Source organism: Odocoileus virginianus, chromosome 2 (assembly GCF_023699985.2).
Source record: "Odocoileus virginianus isolate 20LAN1187 ecotype Illinois chromosome 2, Ovbor_1.2, whole genome shotgun sequence".
NCBI lineage: Eukaryota > Metazoa > Chordata > Mammalia > Artiodactyla > Cervidae > Odocoileus > Odocoileus virginianus.
The window spans coordinates 94,556,161-94,575,501 of record NC_069675.1 but is presented as its reverse complement, the minus strand read 5'-3'; the positions used below and the strand labels follow the sequence as shown (position 1 = coordinate 94,575,501).

The 19,341-nt window shown below is 48.7% G+C and overlaps 1 protein-coding gene across 8 annotated transcripts in view; it reads left to right on the top strand.

Annotated features, from left to right (window-relative positions):
- KYAT1 (kynurenine aminotransferase 1) overlaps positions 1-14,689 on the top strand; it is a 32,633-nt gene extending 17,944 nt beyond the window's left edge. For 3 of the 8 annotated variants that reach the window (XM_070454186.1, XM_070454184.1, XM_070454183.1), the window contains 13 exons: positions 1,702-1,906; positions 4,255-4,313; positions 6,465-6,615; positions 9,909-10,058; positions 10,139-10,225; positions 10,465-10,593; positions 12,199-12,319; positions 12,654-12,730; positions 12,860-12,949; positions 13,072-13,258; positions 13,338-13,417; positions 13,964-14,050; positions 14,139-14,689. In XM_070454186.1, coding sequence (XP_070310287.1) covers positions 1,796-1,906; positions 4,255-4,313; positions 6,465-6,615; positions 9,909-10,058; positions 10,139-10,225; positions 10,465-10,593; positions 12,199-12,319; positions 12,654-12,730; positions 12,860-12,949; positions 13,072-13,258; positions 13,338-13,417; positions 13,964-14,050; positions 14,139-14,204 — 1,395 coding nt within the window. In that variant the 5' untranslated portion in view covers positions 1,702-1,795 and the 3' untranslated portion in view covers positions 14,205-14,689. Of the gene's footprint in view, positions 1-1,701; positions 1,907-3,877; positions 4,065-4,254; positions 4,314-6,464; positions 6,616-9,908; positions 10,059-10,138; positions 10,226-10,464; positions 10,594-12,198; positions 12,320-12,653; positions 12,731-12,859; positions 12,950-13,071; positions 13,259-13,337; positions 13,418-13,963; positions 14,051-14,138 lie in introns of all 8 variants that reach the window. The other 5 variants (XM_070454188.1, XM_070454187.1, XM_020874750.2 and 2 more) reach the window with 3 other exon arrangements.
- The last annotated feature ends 4,652 nt before the right edge of the window (positions 14,690-19,341 follow it).

Sequence of the window (19,341 nt, the reverse complement as noted above, 5' to 3'; positions counted from 1 at the left end):
GACTGAACCCGGGTCTCCCACATTGTGGGCAGGTGCTTTACCGTCTGAGCCCCCAGGAAGCCCAGGTCTTAGTTGTGGCATAAAGGATCTAGTTCCCTGACCAGGGATGGAGCCCTTTGGGACCGTGAAGTCTTAGCCACTGGACCACCAGGGAAATCCCAATGTACAAGTTTTTGTGTGGGCATATTTTTGTTTTTCATTTCTCTAGGAGTGGAATTGATAGGTCATATAATAACTCTATGTTTCACATTTTGAGTAACTTCTAGACTGTTTTCCACATCCGCTGCAGCATTTTACATTCCCAGAAGCAATATACAAGGCTTGCAATTTCCCACCATCCTTGAAACACTTGTAATTATCTGTCTTGTTATAGCCATTCTAGTGGGTGTGAAGTTGTGTCTTAGTGTGGTATTTACCTAATGACTAATGATGTTGATGATTTTTTCATGTGCTTGCTAGCAATTTATACCTCTTTGGAGAGAGTCAGATTTATAATTTGCAAATACTTTCTCCTATACTGTGGGTTTTTTCATTTTCTTGATGGTATCTTTTGAGACACAAAAGTTTTTAATTTTGATGAAATCTAAATCCAGTTTTTCTTTCATTGCTTGTGTTGTTATATATAAAAGCTGCTACATATGGTGTTATATATTAAAAAAAAAATCTTCTACTGCAAGGTCAAAAACTTTACTCCTGTTTTCTTCAAGGAGTATTATAGTTTTAACCCTGACTTTTAGGTCTATGATCCACTTTGAGTTAATTTTTTTATAAGGTAGGAGTCCAGTTTCATTCTTCTACATGGGGATATCCAGTTGTTTCAGCACCAATTTGTTGAAAAGATTGCTCTGTCTTCATTGAATTTTCTTTTCTTTTTTTGCTCGGGGGTTGCATAACTAGTTAGCATGCCAGAGTGTCCTTCTTTATCAGAATTAACCAGACAAATCACTTTACCAACTAAGAACGGCCATGTACCACCACCCACAGAATCGAGAAAGAGCTATCAGTCAGTCAGTCCTGTCCCTCATTGAATTTTCTTGGCACCCTTGTCAAACAGCAGTTGATCAAATAGCAGTTTACTTCTGGGCTCTCAGTTCGATTCTCTTGATTTATATGTCTATCCTTATGCCAGTATCACACTGTTTTTTGGTTCCTTTAGCTTTTTAGTAAGTTTTCAAATTGTGCAGTGTGTCCTTCGATGATTTTCTTCTTTTTTAAGCATTCACTTTTTAATTTATGCTTGTTGAATCTTTTTTTTTTTTTTTTTTTTCCTTGGCAGTGCTGCAAGGCCTGTGGGTTCTTAGTTCCCTGACTAGGGATGGAACCCGGGCCCTGGCAGTGAAAGCACCAAGTCCTAACCACTGGATCACCAGGGAATTCCTGAGTCTCTTTTAAGGCATGATCAGCTTTAGATTTGGTTTTAGCACAGAAATAATCTGCAGGTGGTATATGTGTTTCCAGAGTCAGGACGTGATGTAGGCTTGGGTCTGTCTGTGATGTAGGAAGCCATCCACAGTCTTCACCTGGATCATTTTTAATTAGAGGTGATTTACATTTTGAAAAGGTCACTATGGTTGCTGGGGTTGGGGGGTGGTCCCAGGGTTTCAAGGACTGAAGGATAGTCATGCGACAAAACACTTGTTGCCATGCCTGGCACAGAGCGACCACTCGATAAATACCAGTCCTTATTGTTCTTGTTATTAGAGCTGTGAGTGGGGGACCACGTCTTGGGCCCAGAGCCATTTTTCTGGCTAGGGTGTTCTCCCTTCTCCTCTGCCCTTGGAGGGGACATCGCCCCATGGCTCTGGGAGGCATGTTCAGAAATGCAGCGGCCATCTATTTGCACCTGGTGGGGCCCCTCCAGGGAAAGAAGTCTGGAGCTTCGCTCACCCGGTGTTTGCACCAGACTGTAAGTGCTCTCGCCCCTTGCGCTCTGCTGCTCACATGACCTGGGGCTCCTGGGATCTGGCTTGGTCCTGGCTTCAAAGCTGTGCATGAGCCTCCTCTTTCAGGAAGCATTCTCTGAGTGCAGACTGGGTGCGGGCCCTTCCTTTGCCCCTGCTTCTGCTCTAGCTTATAGCTCTGCATCCTTAGTGCTGCAGCCTCCCCGTCGGCCCCTAGCCCAGCCCAGTGTTTGGTACACAGTAGGTGCTTCATAAATGTTGGCTGAATAAATACATTATGCATAAAGTCAAGGACAGGCACTGGTTCCTCCCTTATCCCAGTAGTGTGTGATGTACGCAAAGGTCACTCCATCGAGCACCCCAAGTTTCTGGGGTTCCCCCTTTTTTATCTCCTCCCTGTACTCATTCAGCTCGGTTCATCTTTGTTCTCTCTCTGTACCCCTCTACCCCTTCACCCATCTCAACCCTCCTCAAGCTCCCTCACTCCAGCCTCTACTCCCCTCTCCACCACTGCCCTGACTCATCTTCGCTTTATTTCCTTAACATGATGCATATCCAGTTCAAAAACAAGTGCTTATATCATTGAACCCATAATGACATCAATATTAAGATACATTGTTATTTTAGGGACTAGTAAGGGAGGAAGAAATTGCCTATTAAATTCATTCTGTAGGTTCTAAGATACATCTGAAAGTGCAGTGTGCAAAAATACACATTTCAGAATCAAATATGATATGATCTCCATTCAAAAAAAACTTGGAAACATAGAAGAGCACACCCATAATTCAATCACCTACAATTCCACCACTCAGAGGGAACCTTTGTTAACATGTTACTATGTTTCCTTCTAAACTTTTTTCCATTCACATATGATCATACAAAATGTATATATACAAAGGTATTTCTTTAAATATAATTATACCATACATGCTATTTTGTCACCTGTTTTATTGATATCAGTACAGCACATTTATAAACATTCCTCTAAAATGTAATTTTCTCCCATATTTTTAATCATAAAAATAAAACATTTATTTTAGAAAATGTGGAAAACAGAAAATTATTAAGGAAGAGAAGAAAAAATGTCTGTTAACTAACCAAAGATAATCACTGCCATCTAACATTTTGGTGATCACACGATTTCCCTGGCAGAGATTATGCTATCATTCTTACTATTTCGATACATGCTGAGTGCCAGGCCAGGCGAGAGGTGTCAGGGCCTGGTGAAAGCACAGGGCTGCCAATGTTAGCAAAGCACCCACTCGGTGCCAGGCTGCACGCTGGGCTCTGTCTGAACGGTTCACATCACCAGGACTCCTAGGCGATAGAAAAACCTGGCCGGGGTACAGACGGTCCCCACACCCTTCTCCAGGCCCAGGGCCAGGAGCTGGGAGCCCTGCTGTTGCTGTTGTCCTGACCCAGAGCCCTGAGCAGCTCCTCTTCTGACCTTGGGCAAGTCCCCAAATCTCTTTGAGCCTCAACGCCCTCATCTTGAGATGAGGATTTTCCTGGCCCCTCTGATAAGCCTGCGTGAGGACTCGGACTGTGAAGAACAGTGAGGGTTCACCGTGAGCCACCAGGTGGCTCCACCACCTGCCGGCCCTCTGAGACTCCAACCCACAGGGACCAGGAGGCTCCGAGGGCCCACGAAGCCCGTGCCCCTATTACACTGATGGGGAGACTGAGGCCAGGAGGAGCTAACGCACTTGTGCAATATCACCCAGCCACGACAGACTGAGGACCTGAGCCTGATGGTCCCCGGGCCAGGCCAGTGTCAGCACACCTGTGGGTGAGGGGGAAGCTGGCCTGGAAGGAACCCAGGGAAGGGGAGGGGGGGTCCCCTGAGCCCCCGAAAGACTGAGCAAGTGGCCCCTTTGCCCAAGTCCAAATGTGGCCTCATCTCAAACAGGCCTGAGTCTTATCTGTCGTGTGACCTTGAACACAGCCATCTCCCACTCCTCCCTGCATTTTCTCAGCTGTAAAATGGGTCAAGTCAGGAGGTTCCAGGAAGTTCACGGAAGAGTTTAGCAAGAAGCCGCTGCCGTCACTGTTGCCCTATTCCGCTCTCCTGCTTCCTGCTGCTCCTCCTCCCCAGCCCCGCCTGGGTCAATTTTAACTGGAATCCAGTCTATGTCCCGGGACATGCGGAGTCCGGGCTGGCAGGTGGGCAAGTTCAGACTGGTGGCGCGGGGAGGAGCCAGGCGCGGGGAGGCTGGAGGAGCCCTGCTTTCTGCCTCCTCCCTGAGGGGCGGACACGGAGGCTATGGTCAGAGCAGTTGCTTCCCTGGGGCAAGCCCAGGCTGACCCTCCACTAGCTGTCTCCAGCTGACTCTGCTTGCTCTGTTGTCTCCAGCTCACCATGGCTAAACAGCTGCAGGCTCGAAGGCTGGACCGGATCGACTACAACCCGTGGTGAGCCAGGCAGGACTGGGGAGGGTGGTGGTGGGGGTCCCCTGGCTCCAGGATAGCAGGGCTGGCGGTCTCTGGGTTGGCAGGGACACAGTGGTACCCAAGACGGCTGCATACTCACACTGGAAGTTTTGCAGCCTCAGCCCTTGAGAGGTGAGACCTCCCGCCAGCCACCGGCTTGGGTTTGGGTCTCAGCCTCACTCTGCTTGGCTGTGGCATTTGAGGCCAGTGACTCACCTGCTCTGAGCCTCCGGTTCCGGCTAGGAAACGGAGATACTTCTGTCTCCCCTAAAGGGCCTTGGGAGGATGAGATGAAATACTGTGTGAGCCATGGCCACTACCCAAGCACTGGGCTAAGGGCTTTCCGGGTGGGGGGGTGAGGGGGGTCTTTCATTTCACACTTAGTAGAGAACAAGATAAGCTAAAGAATATAAGAAGGTAAGACATGGGCAGCTCCTCCCTGACACTTGCAGAGCTTAACATCTTTTTTTTAATTGACTCATTCTACATGTGAAAGACGTACGTGCCCGCTGTCACTAGTGATGCAATGGATGCAATCAAAGATGTGCAAGAAAGACTGAATGACCTTCCTTCTTCCCCCTTCTCCGACCCCTGCTCCCAGTCCACTCCCCCTCTGGCCAAGAGCACAGAGCCACCTCTGTATGTAAAAAAGATATCATTGGCTGTTGTTTTTATCAAAAAAAGGACCATCTTTTCCTTTCAAACTCCCCTCCTGTACTGCATTTTGTGTTTTGCAAAAATCTTCCACCTCCGCCTTCTCCTCCGGTGCTCCCTGGTGTTTGGGATGGGGGAGCCAGGCCCAAAGACCCTATGGTGTCTGGCTGCCCTCCAGGTTGAGCCCCCAGGATCCTGCTTCCCAGGCTGCCCCCTCTGCCCTCTCCATGAGGCAGGTGGGCAGGCCTGTGGCCCATTTTGCAGACAAGGTAAAGTCCAGCTGAGAGGGAGGAAATAACTGGCTGGAAGAGGCAGCTAGAGTCTCTCCTGACTCACAGAGCCAGCAGATTCTTGAACCTGTCATACCCATTCTACAGAAGGGAGGACTGAGTCCAGGAGAAGCCAAGTCTCAGGCAGAGTCAGGGCAGAGCTGGCCTGGGAGGACTGCACAGAGCAGAGGAGGAGTGCTAGGAGGGATGAGGGCCGTGAGAGGCCCCAGGTTCCTACGGACCCCAGGGTGGTGGCCTGAGGATCTGGCTCCGTTGTCTCAGCCACCATGGACCACCCACCATCTGACTTTGCATCTCAGCTCTGCTTTAGCCACTCGTGTGGCTCTGGGCAGGTCATGGGCCTCTCTGAGCCTCAGCAACTTTGTGTCTTCAGAGACTTTGTGAAGCTCTGGAGAGAACAAGAACCGATTTTAGACATATTTATTGTTAGGCAAATTCAAAGCCACCACACCTGATTCCTCTGCCCCCTGGCAACCTGGAACCGTGTGCCAGCCTTTTTATCCAGCTTCTCAGCCTCTCTGCCAGCTTCCCTAAAGAGGTGGCCAGCAGGCAGGCCCAGAAGAAGGGTGGTAGGGTGCCAGAGGTGGCAGATGGCAGGGCTGGTGGGACCACAGTCTATTCAGGGTAATTCTCCAGGGCCCAACTGTTGCTTCAGACAGAGGTGGACTCAAAAGCCAACTGTGCTAATTGGGAGCCATCAGGCAAGTCCCCCGAATCCCGCCTTCTCCATCCCCATTGCGACCGAGGAGCAGCACTTGCCTCACAGACTAACAGAGGCGGTATGAGCAAATGTTTCAAAGTGTGGTGTTGACAGATGCATGAATGGGTCATGAAATCCATTTCGGGGCGCTCAGCAAGTATTTGTAAAGACCAGAGTAGGACAGGATGGAAAAGACTGCTGTGGATCCCACTGGAAGGAGAACCTGGAGTCCCTGTTTGTCTCTCCAGAGTTTGGGATGTAAAAGGGATTTCTTACTGTGGATTGTGGTGGAAAATTCCAGAGCCCCTGGACTGAGACATGTGACCAGCATGGCATGTGACCAGTTATGACCATAAACAGATCAGGATGGGTACTGATTATCCAGTTTTTCTAGAGCAAGCCCAAGTGCCTTGCTCAGCCTGCCCTGGAATTGGGCAGAAATCCAGGTTGGGTGGAGGGTTCTGCTGGTACCCACTCTCTGTTACCCAGGGTGGAATTTGCCAAACTGGCCAGCGAGGAGGCTGATGTTGTAAATCTGGGCCAAGGCTTCCCAGACTTCTCACCCCCAGAGTTCGCCGTGGAAGCCTTTCAGCACGCCGTCAGTGGGGACTTCATGCTTAACCAGTACACGAAGGCATTTGTGAGTCTCCCAGCCCCTCTGGGGGACCCCAGACGTGGGCCTCTGCAGAGATCCCAGGGGAGGAAGGGGCAGCTCTTTCTGGACAGCAGGCCAATCGAGATGTTACGGTTCATGGGGCAGAGCCCTTGAAATTCAGTCCAGCCATGGTTCAGTGTTCACTGACTGTCTCCTTTGTTACAGGCCCTGGGACAGTTCATGGCCTGGGGGAAAGAAAGATTTAAAACAAAACAAAACAAAACATGAGCTGGGAGATCATGGTCTAGTGGGAAAAGCAGACCAAACAACAGAAGCAGAAATCAAAGGTAGTTGATTTGCTGTGATGGAGGAGCTTGGGGTCCTTGGGAGCACAAAGGAGGGAATGAAACCTGGGAGATCAGGGAAGGCTTCCTGAAGGAGGTGACACATAAAGCTGATGAAAGATATTTGATTATTTTTTTAACTCTAAATCCAAAACCTGTCTGTAAAGAACCACAGAGTAAATATTTGCCAGGCCTGGAGCAGGTTCTTAAACGTTGGTGTGCATCTCACGGCCTGGGGGAAAGTTTCTTCCAGTCCCACCACCCAGAGTCTAGCACTGCCAACAGTGTGCTACTTTGCTGAGTGTTTAGACTTTTGAACTTTTAACTTTTAAAAATGTTTATATAAACACATGTGAGATTTGTGTGGCTTTCTGTTGTTTTTTAATTGAAATATAAAGTTGACTGTCTGCATCATGTGGCCAAAGTATTAGAGCTTCAGCTTGATTTACAACATTGTGTTAATTTCTGGTGCTCAGCAAAGTGATTCAGTTATAATATACATGTGTCCCCATTTTAAAATATTCTTTTCCGTTATAGTTTATCATAGGATATTGAATATAGTTCTCTGTGCTATACAGTAGAACCTTGTTTTTTTGTTTTTTTTGGCTTTTTTGGCCATGCTGCTCAGTAGGTGGGATCTTAGTTCGCCTACAGTAAAAGCACAGTGTCCTAACCACTGGATCTTAACGGAAGGCCAATATTGTTTATAATATGAGTCCGTTTGTGTTAAAAATCACAAATCTTTTTCTAGAAACATACGACCCACCAAAATTTAATCAAGAACAAACAGATAATTTGAACAGACCGATCACTACAAGTGAAATAGAATCTGTAATTTTAAAACTCCCTACAAATGAAAGTCTGAGACCAGGTGGCTTCACAGACTGATTCTGCCAAATATACAAAGAAGAACTTATATCGATCGTCCCCAAACTCTTCCAAAAAATTGAAGTGGGAACACTCCCAAAGACTCTATGTGAAGCCATCATCATCCTGATACCAAAACTAGACATCAACAAATAAGAAAATTACAGGGCAATATCTTTGATGAATATAGATGCAACAATTTTCAACAAAATATTAGCAAATCAAATCCAACAACATGTAAAAAAGATTATACGCCACATCCCAAGTTCACAAGGATAGATCAGCATACCCAAATCAGTGTGATTCACCACATAAACAAAAGAAAAAACAAAAACCACATGGCTATCTCAATAGATGTAAAAAAAGCATTTGATGAAATTCAGCATGCATGAATGATAAAAACTCTTACCCAAGTGGTAATAGAGGAAACATATCTCAACATAACAAAAGCTGTCTATGACAAACCCACAGCCAATATAATACTCAGTGGTGAAAAGCTGAAAGTCTTCACACTAAAATCTGAAACAAGACAAGGATGCCCACTCTCACCTTGTCTACTCAAGATAGTATTAGAAGTCCTAGCCACAGCAATCAGATAAGAAAAAGAAACAAAAAGTATCCAAATTGGAAGGAAAGAGACAAAATTGTCGCTATATGCAGAAGATATGATACCGTATATAGAAAACCCTAAAGACTCCACACAAAACTACTAGAACTGATAAGCAAATTCAACATTATATATACAATATTATGGAACTTGTTTATTTCACTAAATAGTATGATAGGGGCATCTTTCCATGTCAAAATAGCCTCATTCTTTTGATGGCTGCATAGTATTCCACTGACTAGATGTGCCATAATTTATTTACCCGGCCCTTCACTGATGGTCTGGTTTGGCTATCTCACTATTAAGCAATGCCACAGTGAATATTTTTTTTTTCACAGTGAATATTTTGTGTGTACACATAGGTGAGCATTTATCTCAAATCACAAGAAGTAAAACCAGAGAATCAAAGGGTGTAAGCATTTTAGCCTAAGATGGATATCATCAAATTGCCCTCCAGTAAGACTTACATTCCCATCAACAGTCTGGTCTCAGAGCTGGCAGGAAAGTTCATTCTTTTCCTATCAATATTGAACATCAGCAATTTTTCTTTCATGACTGCCCTCATTATTTCATTTGGTTATGTGTATTTCGTTTTATTGCTTCACAAGAGCTCTTTCTGTTGCAATGTTTCTCTCTTAGTTTTCTAACTTTGCTCATGGAATATTTTGATGTATAGAAATTTTTCATTTTCATGTGGTCAAATCTGGTTTGGTAAATTATTTAGTTAAATTCCAGACCTTAGGTTTCAGTCCCTTGGCTTACCCTGGAATGTTTTATAAGTGTCCTCAGCAAACAAGCATATAGATCCAACATTCTTCTCAAAGTGAGGGGTTTCCAAAGCTGCAACATAAACTCTTAGTCCTGCACTTCAACTGCCATGACCTTGGGCAAGTCACTTCCTTTCTCTGGGTCTCTTTTTCCACTGTTAAATTATGGGAATCAAGTAATGTCTCTCTTGCAAGGCTGCCAAGAGGATCAGATGGCACAAAAGTCCTTCTTAAAGAAAGCAAAAGTGGCTCAGCCGTGTCCGACTCTTTGCGACCCCACGGACTGTACAGTCCATGGAATTCTCCAGGCCATAATACTGGAGTGGGTAGCCTTTCCCTTCTCCAGGGCATCTTCCCAAGCCAGGAATGGAACCCAGGTCTCCCGCATTACAGGCAGATTCTTTACCAGCTGAGCCTCAAGGGAAATCCCTTAAACTCTCTTAAACTTAAAGGGAGGTATTTAAAGCTTGGAATTGTTGTTATTTTGAGGGTTCCATTGGACTGTCATTCCTGAAGGCATACACTCTGTCTGGTTCCCCACCAATCCCAGCCCTGGGTGGTGGGCCTGGCACAGAGCAGGCTTCACAGCAAGGGGTGAAAGATGAAAGAACCCACCCCACAGAAGCTGACTTGACCCCCAGGTTTGCTGCTGAAAGATGCTAGAATTGCAGAGAGTGCCTGAACAGGAGGGTGGGCCCAGGCTGAGCCAGGCCCACCATGTCAGGCCCAGCCTGACCCATGCTGTCCTGGCAGGGTTACCCACCCCTGACGAAGATTCTGGCCAGTTTCTTCGGGAAGTTGCTGGGACAGGAGATAGACCCACTCAAGAACGTGCTGGTAACTGTGGGTGCCTACGGGGCCCTGTTCACAGCCTTCCAGGCCCTGGTGGATGAAGGAGATGAGGTGACTGGGCAAAGCCCGGGCTGGGTAGGGGTGAAGGGTCCGGGTGGTGCCAGCCCCAGCTCATCTGACCTTTGTACTAGGTTATCATCATCGAGCCCTTTTTTGACTGTTATGAGCCCATGACATTGATGGCAGGGGGTCGCCCTGTGTTTGTGTCCCTGAAGCCGGTGAGGATGCTGGTTGGGGTGTGGGTGGGAAGAGGGGTCCAAGGAGTGTGCTGCGTTGAACCCAGGGAGGTGGGAAAGAAGGAAGGAAGTGGAGGAGGCCAGTTTCTCCAGGATAGGGGGAAGGGTGTCCAGAGCCTCAGAGTAGAGACGGTGGAGACAGATGCCTGGGGGAGGAGCCGAATTCCTAGAGATGAAAGTCAGGAAGTAAGTATTGCCACCCCGCCCCCCTCTTCTTGCAGAGCCCCACCCAGAAGGGAGAACCAGATTCCAGCAGCAACTGGCAGCTGGATCCCACGGAGCTGGCCAGCAAGTTCACATCTCGCACTAAAGCCTTCATCCTCAACACACCAAACAACCCCCTGGGAAAGGTACCTGAGAGACCTCCTCCCTGGGCACCCCTCCAGATTGGTTTGCGTCCCTGTTCTGTTGCTCGTGTGCTGCCACGGGGCCTCAGTTTTCTTATCTGTGAAGTGGGAGAGCTAACTTCGGTGAGCTGTGAAGATCAAGGCTCCTAGGGGTCCCAGGGCCTGGGGCAGGGATCCCCAGGGAAGGTGTCAGCAATAGTGGGCTGGGCTGGAAGCCTCTATTACTTCCCCATAGACCTGGACCCGTGACTTCACCGCTCCAGTTTTTCTCACCTGTAAAATGGGAACATGGCAGAACCGATGTCAAGGAAGACCCAGTCTTCCACCTGTGTTTCTCCTTTACTGTCACACCATTATCACACTCTCAAAGCTTCTGACACCAGATATGTGTGGTTCTTTTTTCCCCACACTAAGCAATTCTGTGAGACCAGCTGGGTGTCCCACAAAATTCAATTCAGTTTAATTCAGTCCTGACACTGTCTACCTGGAGATGGTGTCAGCTCCCACCGGTCAAGGGCTCAGTCTGACAAGGTTGCCCCCCACCCCACTTCAGACGCCAATCACAAGTCAGTTTATAACCTGTGCTTCTGACCTATGGCTGTAAATCTGAGATGCCCAAAACCCCCTCTTCAGGTTCAGTTCATCTGAGTGGCTCACAAGACTCAGGGACACAGCTACTAACAGTTATCACTTTATGAAAGGAGATGATAAAGGATACAGATGAACAACCCGATGAAGAGACAATTATGGCAAGGTCTGGGAGGTGCCCGAGAGCAGGTGCTTGCTTCTGTCCCTGTGGAGTTGGGGGTGCGTCAGCCTCCTGGTGCCCGCATGAGCTCACCCACCTCTGCAAGCTCCCCAAACCCCATCCTATCGGGATTTTGATGGAGGCATCAATTATCAACTCCATTTCCAACCCCTCTCCCTTCTCTGGGGAAGTGGCAGGAAGTGGGATATGGGAGGGGGCTGAAAATTTCAGGCTTCTAATCATGGCTTGCGTGGTCTTTCTGGTGACCAGCCCTGATCCAGGAACCCACTTAGAGTCACCTCACTAGAACAGAAATGCTCCTAGTGCTCTTATCTCTTAGGGGTGTACAGGGGTTTCCATTGCCTGTGTCAAGGTCAGAATCAAAGACTAAACATTAGAGCAAAAGATGCTTCTCGTGCTCTTGTGCGTGCGTGCTCAGGCGCTTCACTCATGTCCAGCTCTTTGCGACCCCATGGACTGTAGACCACCAGTCTCCTCTGTCCATGGGATTCTCCAGACAAGAATACTGCAGTGGGTTGCCATGCCGTCCTCCAGGGGATCTTCCTGACCCAGGGATCAAACCCTCATCTCTCACGTCTCCTGCACTGGCAGGCGGTTCTTTACCACTAGCACCAAAGCCTTCTAGTGCTTTTACCACTTAGTAGTTACAAGGGTTTTTGGAGTTCGGTGCCAGAAACCGGGGCAGAGACCAACAGAGATATTTTCTGTTATCTCACAACTGACCTCACAGGGTCACTGTTGCGGGGATAGGAGAGGGCAGAGAAGCCCTTAGCACCGGCTCTGGCCGTGTGCTCGCATTGCTCTGAGATGGCCTCTCTGGTGGGGGACGGTCCATGCAGGTGTTCTCCAGGGAAGAGCTGGAGCTGGTGGCCAGCCTCTGCCAGCAGCATGACGTTGTGTGCATCACGGACGAGGTGTACCAGTGGTTGGTCTTCGATGGGTTCCAGCACATCAGCATCGGTGAGCCAAGCCAGCCAGGGCACCCCCGTACCCCCACAGCAGGGCGCCTTGAGTCCAGTCCGGTGTCAGCGCAGGTCTGGTGATTAGGACCGAGGGGTCTGGACCCTCACAGGTCAGGTGGCCTGGGGCAGTGACTTCACCTCTCTCAGGACAGGAGAACACAGTGGCACCTACCTCCCGGGGTTGTCATGAGGAGGGGCTCAAATAAGTCTTAGAAATAGCTTAGCACAGAGTGGAGTCTGCGGCGCTGAGAGCCTGGGTCCCTGCTGGGGCCCAGCCCCCACTCCGTGCCCCCACCCCCGTCTCAGCAGCCGCTCTCTTTGATCTTGGGCAGCCAGCCTCCCTGGCATGTGGGAACGCACCCTGACCGTCGGTAGCGCTGGCAAGACCTTCAGTGTCACAGGCTGGAAGGTGAGGCAACGAGAGTTTGGGGGGCCCCCTCCCTCTACGATCGTTGGTGGGAGAGGCAGGCCTGGGAATCCGCAAAGGGTTTGGCTGGGCCCCCAAGGGCCTCACCCCCTCCCTGTCTTCTTGGTCCAGGTGGGCTGGGTCCTGGGCCCGGACAGCCTCATGAAGCACCTGCGTACTGTGCACCAGAACTCCATCTATACCTGTGCCACGCAGGGCCAGGTGAGGGGGGCGGGGCCCGGGCGGGGCGGAGCGGAGCAAGAGAGGGGTTTGGGCCAGCTCCAGGGTCGGGCCACACCCGACCTGCTCGCTGCGCCACCCACCCGCCCCCACACCCTCCCCAGGCTGCCGTGGCTCAGAGCTTCGAGCGGGAGCAGCTGCACTTCGGCCAACCCAGCAGCTACTTTGTGCAGTTCCCACAGTACATCCAGCGCTGCCGCGACCACATGATACAGAGCCTACAGTCCGTGGGCCTGCGGCCCGTGATCCCCCAGGGCAGCTACTTCCTCATCACAGACATCTCGGACTTCAGTAAGTGGGCCCGGCCTGGCAGGGCCAAGGCTGGGACCCTGGAGGCTGCCCAGGACTCAGCACGTCCTCTTTCCCCCAGAAAACAAGATGCCTGACTTGCCTGGAGCGGCAGATGAGCCCTATGACAGACGCTTCGTCAAGTGGATGATCAAGAATAAGGTGGGCTGGGCTCTGCCGGGGCACTGTGTGTGTTTTACAGGCTGTGCAATGCTAAGGGTGACTGACCCCGGAGCTGATGGGTCAAAATCTAGCCCGGCCTCTGCCCTGAGCCGTGGTTCAGGGTTGTATCCTTTTCAAGGAAAGGGGAGCCTGTTTTTAATGTGCTCAAATAGGCCTTGTGGGCTGGCAGGAATTCCTGCCCTCTCAGGGTCTCAGTCTTCCCTGTACAGTGAGTGGTTGGCCCATTAACTCTGAGGTCCATCCAGTTCAGTGCTGCAATTCTGAGACATTTCTTCTATGTCTCTGCCCTGACCTGCCAGGTGATCTTCCTTGCTCTCAGCCTCCCTCTCTCCTCTGTACATAAGGAGGGACTTGGAATGGTGCGTTGGGATGTTTTACCTCTGAGCTTGACACAGCCCTGGGAGGTGCTGCATTAAAGCTTATTCTCTTTCTCCTTCCTCATCATGGAACCCTCTGACCCCTTGAGGCCCCCCAGAGGCCTGCCAGGCTGTGGGACGGTTGAGACATGGGCTTCCTCCTCCCCAGGGCTTGGTGGCCATTCCAATGTCCATCTTCTTCAGCGTGCCCCACCAGAAGTTCTTTGACCACTATATCCGCTTCTGTTTCGCGAAGGTAACGGACATGCCTGGGGAGGGCAGAGCTCCCCAATCCTCCCCAGGCCTCCTGGGGAGAGGGGTAGGACTTGTCTGTGTTGGTGCAGGATGAATCCACGCTCCGGGCCATGGACCAGAAGCTGCAGAAGTGGAAGGCTGAGCTCACGCCCTGAGGTCGTGACATCAGCCCTGGGCCCTGCCTGGTGCCTGCACACTCTGTGAGGCTCTGTCTTTGTCCAGCTCTCAGCCATCCCAGGTGGAAGGTAGAAGGTACTGGAGGAGCCTGTCTCTGTAACACAGAATGATCCCAGGGAAGAGTCCTGCTTTTGGTCTCTGGGGAGTCGGGAGCACTTCCTCATGGTGTATGGCTCTGTTCCTGTCGCAGAGGTGAGGGAGGCCTGACCGGGGCCTCTCCCTGGTGTTACCTGTGCTGGGCTGAATGGTCTTGGGTCCCCTCGCCCCTTCCCAGGCTCAGCTGGGACTCCAAGGGCAGACTTCAATACCGTACTGCCCTTGGTCCCAGTCCTGGCCCCAGCCAGGCCTTGGACATCCTTCCCCTTCCTTATCTACATTTGTTCTTGGGAGGTTGTATTTAGGCTTGAGTCCTCAAGCCAGTACTTTGTGCCCATAATAAAGTTTTAAGCTATTCAGACTCTTATTGGCCGCTTCTCTCCACTTCACACCCTGGTGCTGATTGCTGACAGGGGCTCAGTCAGAACAGAAGGCATCTTCCACCTCCCTGAACCTCAGCTCCCAGACTTTCTACAAACGTTTTGGAGCCCAAAGAAGGGGGGCCTTAGTTGAGGGTCTAACAGGAAAGATACAGACAATCAGGTCCCACAAGGATCAGAGTCCAGGCCAGGAGTGCCAGGGATTACATAATTAGAACAAAAGGGGAGGAATTCCCCTAGTCCAGTGGTTAAGAATCTGCCTGCCAATGCAGGGGACATGAGTTCAATCCCTGGTCTGGGAAGACCCCACATGCCACAGGGCAACTAAGCCCATGTGCCACAACTACCCAGCCCACATGCTGTAGCTACTGAAGATCTCGTACGCTAGAGCCTGTGCTCTGCGACAAGAGAAACCACCATAAAGAGAAGCCTGCGAGCCGCAAGAAAGAGTCGCGCCCTCTCGCCACAACGAGAGAAAGCCGGCATGCAGCAATGAACATCTAGCGCAGCCAAAAATAATTAATTAAAAAACAAATAATTGAAGGGCAAAGGAATGTTTCACCGAACATTTATCGTGCACCCCTGCTTCCTGGACACCTGGATGCCCATCATCTCATTAAACAGCCCCTGAGACAGGAGTTATTTTCTCATGTTACAAGCGAGGAAAGCACTTTGGAGGTCGGGTGACTTGTCTGAGGCCCTTCTGCTGGTAAAAGGTAAAGGGAGGGATTTGATCCCAGGAGTGTGCCTCCCACTGGAAAACAAGGCACCTTCTGAAATCCTTTTTGGAAGGTGGTGCTGGGGACTTGTCTTGAAGTTGCATTTGTGTAACAAGCTCATGGGTTTTGCTCATATCACTGATGTAATTGGGGGAGGTGATGGGAACATACAACATAATCAAATGTGTTGAGTCTTTGTCTGTGGTTCCTGGCACAGAGCTCCTAAAACCCTTGGATTTCCTGAGTGATGGTAGTGTCTTTTGTTATTCCAATGAACCCCTTCAGCCGTATGTCTTTTTAAGTAATTTTATTTACTTATTTTTTATTTTGGGCCGTGCTGGTTCTTCGTGGTGCTCAGGCTTTTCTCTAGTCGTGGGGAGTGAGGTCTACTCTCTAGTTTCAGTGCTTGGACTTCTCATCGCAGCGGCTTCTCTTGCTGCAGAACGCAGGCTCCAGGGCTGCAGGCTGCAGTAGTTGTGGCTCTCGGGCTTAGCTGTTCCTCGGCATGAGGGATCTCCCTAGATCAGGAATCAAACCTGTGTCTTCTGCGTTGGCCGGTGGATTCTTCACCACTGAGCCACCAGGGACACCCTCGACCATGTATTTAAAAGGTCAGAATTTTCAGCTCCAACCCCAGACCCCAGGGAGGGTAAAGGACTGGCCATTGAGTTCAGTTACATGGTTAATGATTTAATCAGTTGTGCATACGTAATAAAATCCCACATAAAAACCCTCAACTGGGACTTCCCTGCTGGTCCGGCAGCTAAGACCGCACTCCCAGTGCAGAGGGCTCAGGTTCAGCCCCTCATCAGGGAACCAGTTCCCACAGGCCACAACGAAGAGCCGGAATGCCTCAACTAAAGATCCTGCATGCGGCAACTAAGACCCGGCAGAGGCAAATAATTTTTTTTTTAATTTTTAACAATTAAAGAAAAGGGCTTCCCTGGTGGCTCAGTGGCGAAGAATCCGTCTGCCAGTGCAGGAGACCCAGTTTTGATCCCTGATCTAGGAATACATGACATGCCACAGAGCAGCTAAGCCCGCTCACCACAACTACTGAGCTTAAAAAAAAAAAAGAAAAACCAACTACTGAGCCTGTGTTCTAGATCCTGGAAGCTGCAACTCCTGAAGCCCTTGCACCCCAGAGCATATGCTCTGCAAAAAGAAAAGCCACCGCAATGAGAAACCCGTGTACCACAATTAGAGTAGCCTCTACTCACCACAACTAGAAAAAGCCTGCGCACCAACAAAGAGCCAGCACAACCAAAATAAACAATAAAAAAAATTTTTTTTAATACGATAAAAACAACCCTGAATCAATGAGGTTCAAGGAGTTTCTGGGCTGGTGAAGACCTCAATGAGCTGTAGGGTGGCCCATCCAGAGAGAGTATGGAAATTCCATGCCCACCTTTCCACCTTAGTCTAGGTACCTCTTACACTGGGCTGTTCCTGAGTTGTATCTTCTAAAATATAACTGTAAGTATAGCGCTTTCCTGAGGGCTGTGAATCGTTTCAGCAAATTATTGAATTTCAATGGGGTCAAAACCACCACTCCCATGAGGTGGTCATGGGAATGCCAGAATTTGCAGTCAGCCAGGCAAAAGTTGTGGGTGGCTGGGCACCCCACTTGCCACTGGCATCTGAAGTGGGAGGCAGTCTTGTGGGCTCCCTTAACTTATGAGATCTGTGCCAACTTGTCAGAATTGAATCAAAGCTTAGGACACCCACTTGGTGTCAGAGAATTGCTATTTGGAACATATTGGTGTTGTGACATAGGACACTCCACTCTCTCCCTTTCCAAACAATGACTTTGTACTACTATCACTGTTTCAAAGTCAAGACTGTGAAACAATACAACTCAGAGGCTCAGGCTTGGGGCCCCTTTGCCATACTACACATAGTCTGATAATAAGAACGTCCTCCAGAGCCAGAGGAGAAACTATACTCGTAGTTTTGAGTACTAAGGTGTCTTTTTTTTTTTTTCATAAACTTCTCTCTCTAGTCATGATCCAGCTAATCATCATTATAGATGAATAAAGATGCCCATTTAAAAGAAAGAAAGGAAACCAGACAGGTAGGTAGAAAGAAAGAATAAAAGGATTTCTTGGATAGAACTGAGGCAGAAGGCAGATGGGTCCCAGGCTAGGTATTTGCAAGGAGGCTCCTGTTTACATTTCTTGGGGCAGGAAAAAAGTGGACTTCAGGCTGGACATACACACATACACCCCTCGTTTGCATTTTCAGAGACAGGAGATAGGTGGGCTTCAGATTAGATATTTACGACCAGTTTCCTGCTTGCTCTCCAAAATGGGAGTAACAACTAAAACAGGGTAGATAACCAGGCTTTCTCTCCTGAAGACACCTTAAGATAACAGTCATGGCAGGAACAGAGAGCGGCGAAACCTTGTTTGAGTAACGAATCAAGAGGCCAAATATCTCCCATCCTCGGGGCAAGGGAGACATTGCATATGGGCAGAAAGGCTCCCATGGGGTCAAAAGTCAGGGGGTGCCAAGCCACAATAAGTAATGCTTCTTTACTCCCAAAAGCCTCTGCGTTGAAATCCATCTTGGAAAAAAGTTGTGCACACCTGTTGCCTAGGGCAGGTCAGGTGTGGAAAAATAAATCAGATTGTCGGCCAAAATTAAACAAAGACCCAGAAGAACTGCCCTATATAAGTTTTTTAACCACCTTTTTTCTGGTTCCTCCTCATTAGGGAAGGTGCCCACACACTTTCTCTCCAGGTGCCCCTGTCTTGCTTCTTTCTTAACTAAACGGACGGTTTCTCTGTGTGTTCTCCCACTTGTTGTGCTATGTCTCTAATAATAAACTTTGTGCCCATTTTTACAGTTTTTGCCTTCAGTGAGATATTTCACTGGAGGCAAGAGTCAGGGAAAGATAGCCTCTAGCCCTTGCTGGTCTGGTGGCAAGGATTCCTGGTATCCATCCAGGTCACCTGGATGGAAACACTTCTGCCTGGCTGACTGCAAATTCCAGCATTCCCTTGACCATCCCCCACCCCCCAGATTCAAAAAGTTCAATTCTTGGGCAGGGAATTAAGGTGTGGCTTCACGCCACCAGCTCATTCTGCTGCCTCTCTGAGATGAGAACCACTCTGACCAAAGGTTTCATAGATCATGAACCAAGCTAGAATCTGCCCTTAACTCAAATCTGTGACTCTACAGAGGTTTCAAGTCTTGGACCGAGTAACCTCAGCCAACTTGAGATGTGTAAATGAATTTGCATTTCATTAAGATACGGGCAAGGGGGGAATGGTGAAGTAAACACAATAACCCCTATAATGTTAACACACACATTGAATTAGAAATTAATCTCTCTTCTACTAGGTTGTAAACTCCAGATCAGTATTTGTTTTGCTGACCATTGTGTCCCTGGCAGTCAGCACTGCCAGGAGTTCCTGCCTCAAAATGGGCTCAGCTTGATAAATATTTGTTGACTGAATGGATATTGACTCAAATTTATCATTTAAAAAAGAAAGTGTATCTCATTCCTTGCTGGTAGGAATGAGATGTAACAAAATGGTATGTAACTACTTTGGAAGACAGTTTGGTGACTTCTTTCAAAGTTAAACATAGTCTAACCCTTGGATCCAGCAATCAGACTTCCAGTTGTTTATCCAAATGAGATGAAAAGTCAGGTCCACACAAAAACCTACACATGAATATTTACAGCAGTTTTATTTATAATTGCCAAATACTGGAAACAACCAAATGTCCTTTGAAAGGTGATTGGATAGACATGCTGGCATATCCATACAATGAATATTATCCAGCAATAAAAAGTGAATACTATCCAGCAAGAAAAAGAAATGAGATATCGAGCCACTAGAAGCTAGGGAGGAACTTTGAATACATATTACTTAATAAAAGAAGGGAGTCTGAAAAGGCTTCATATTGTCTGA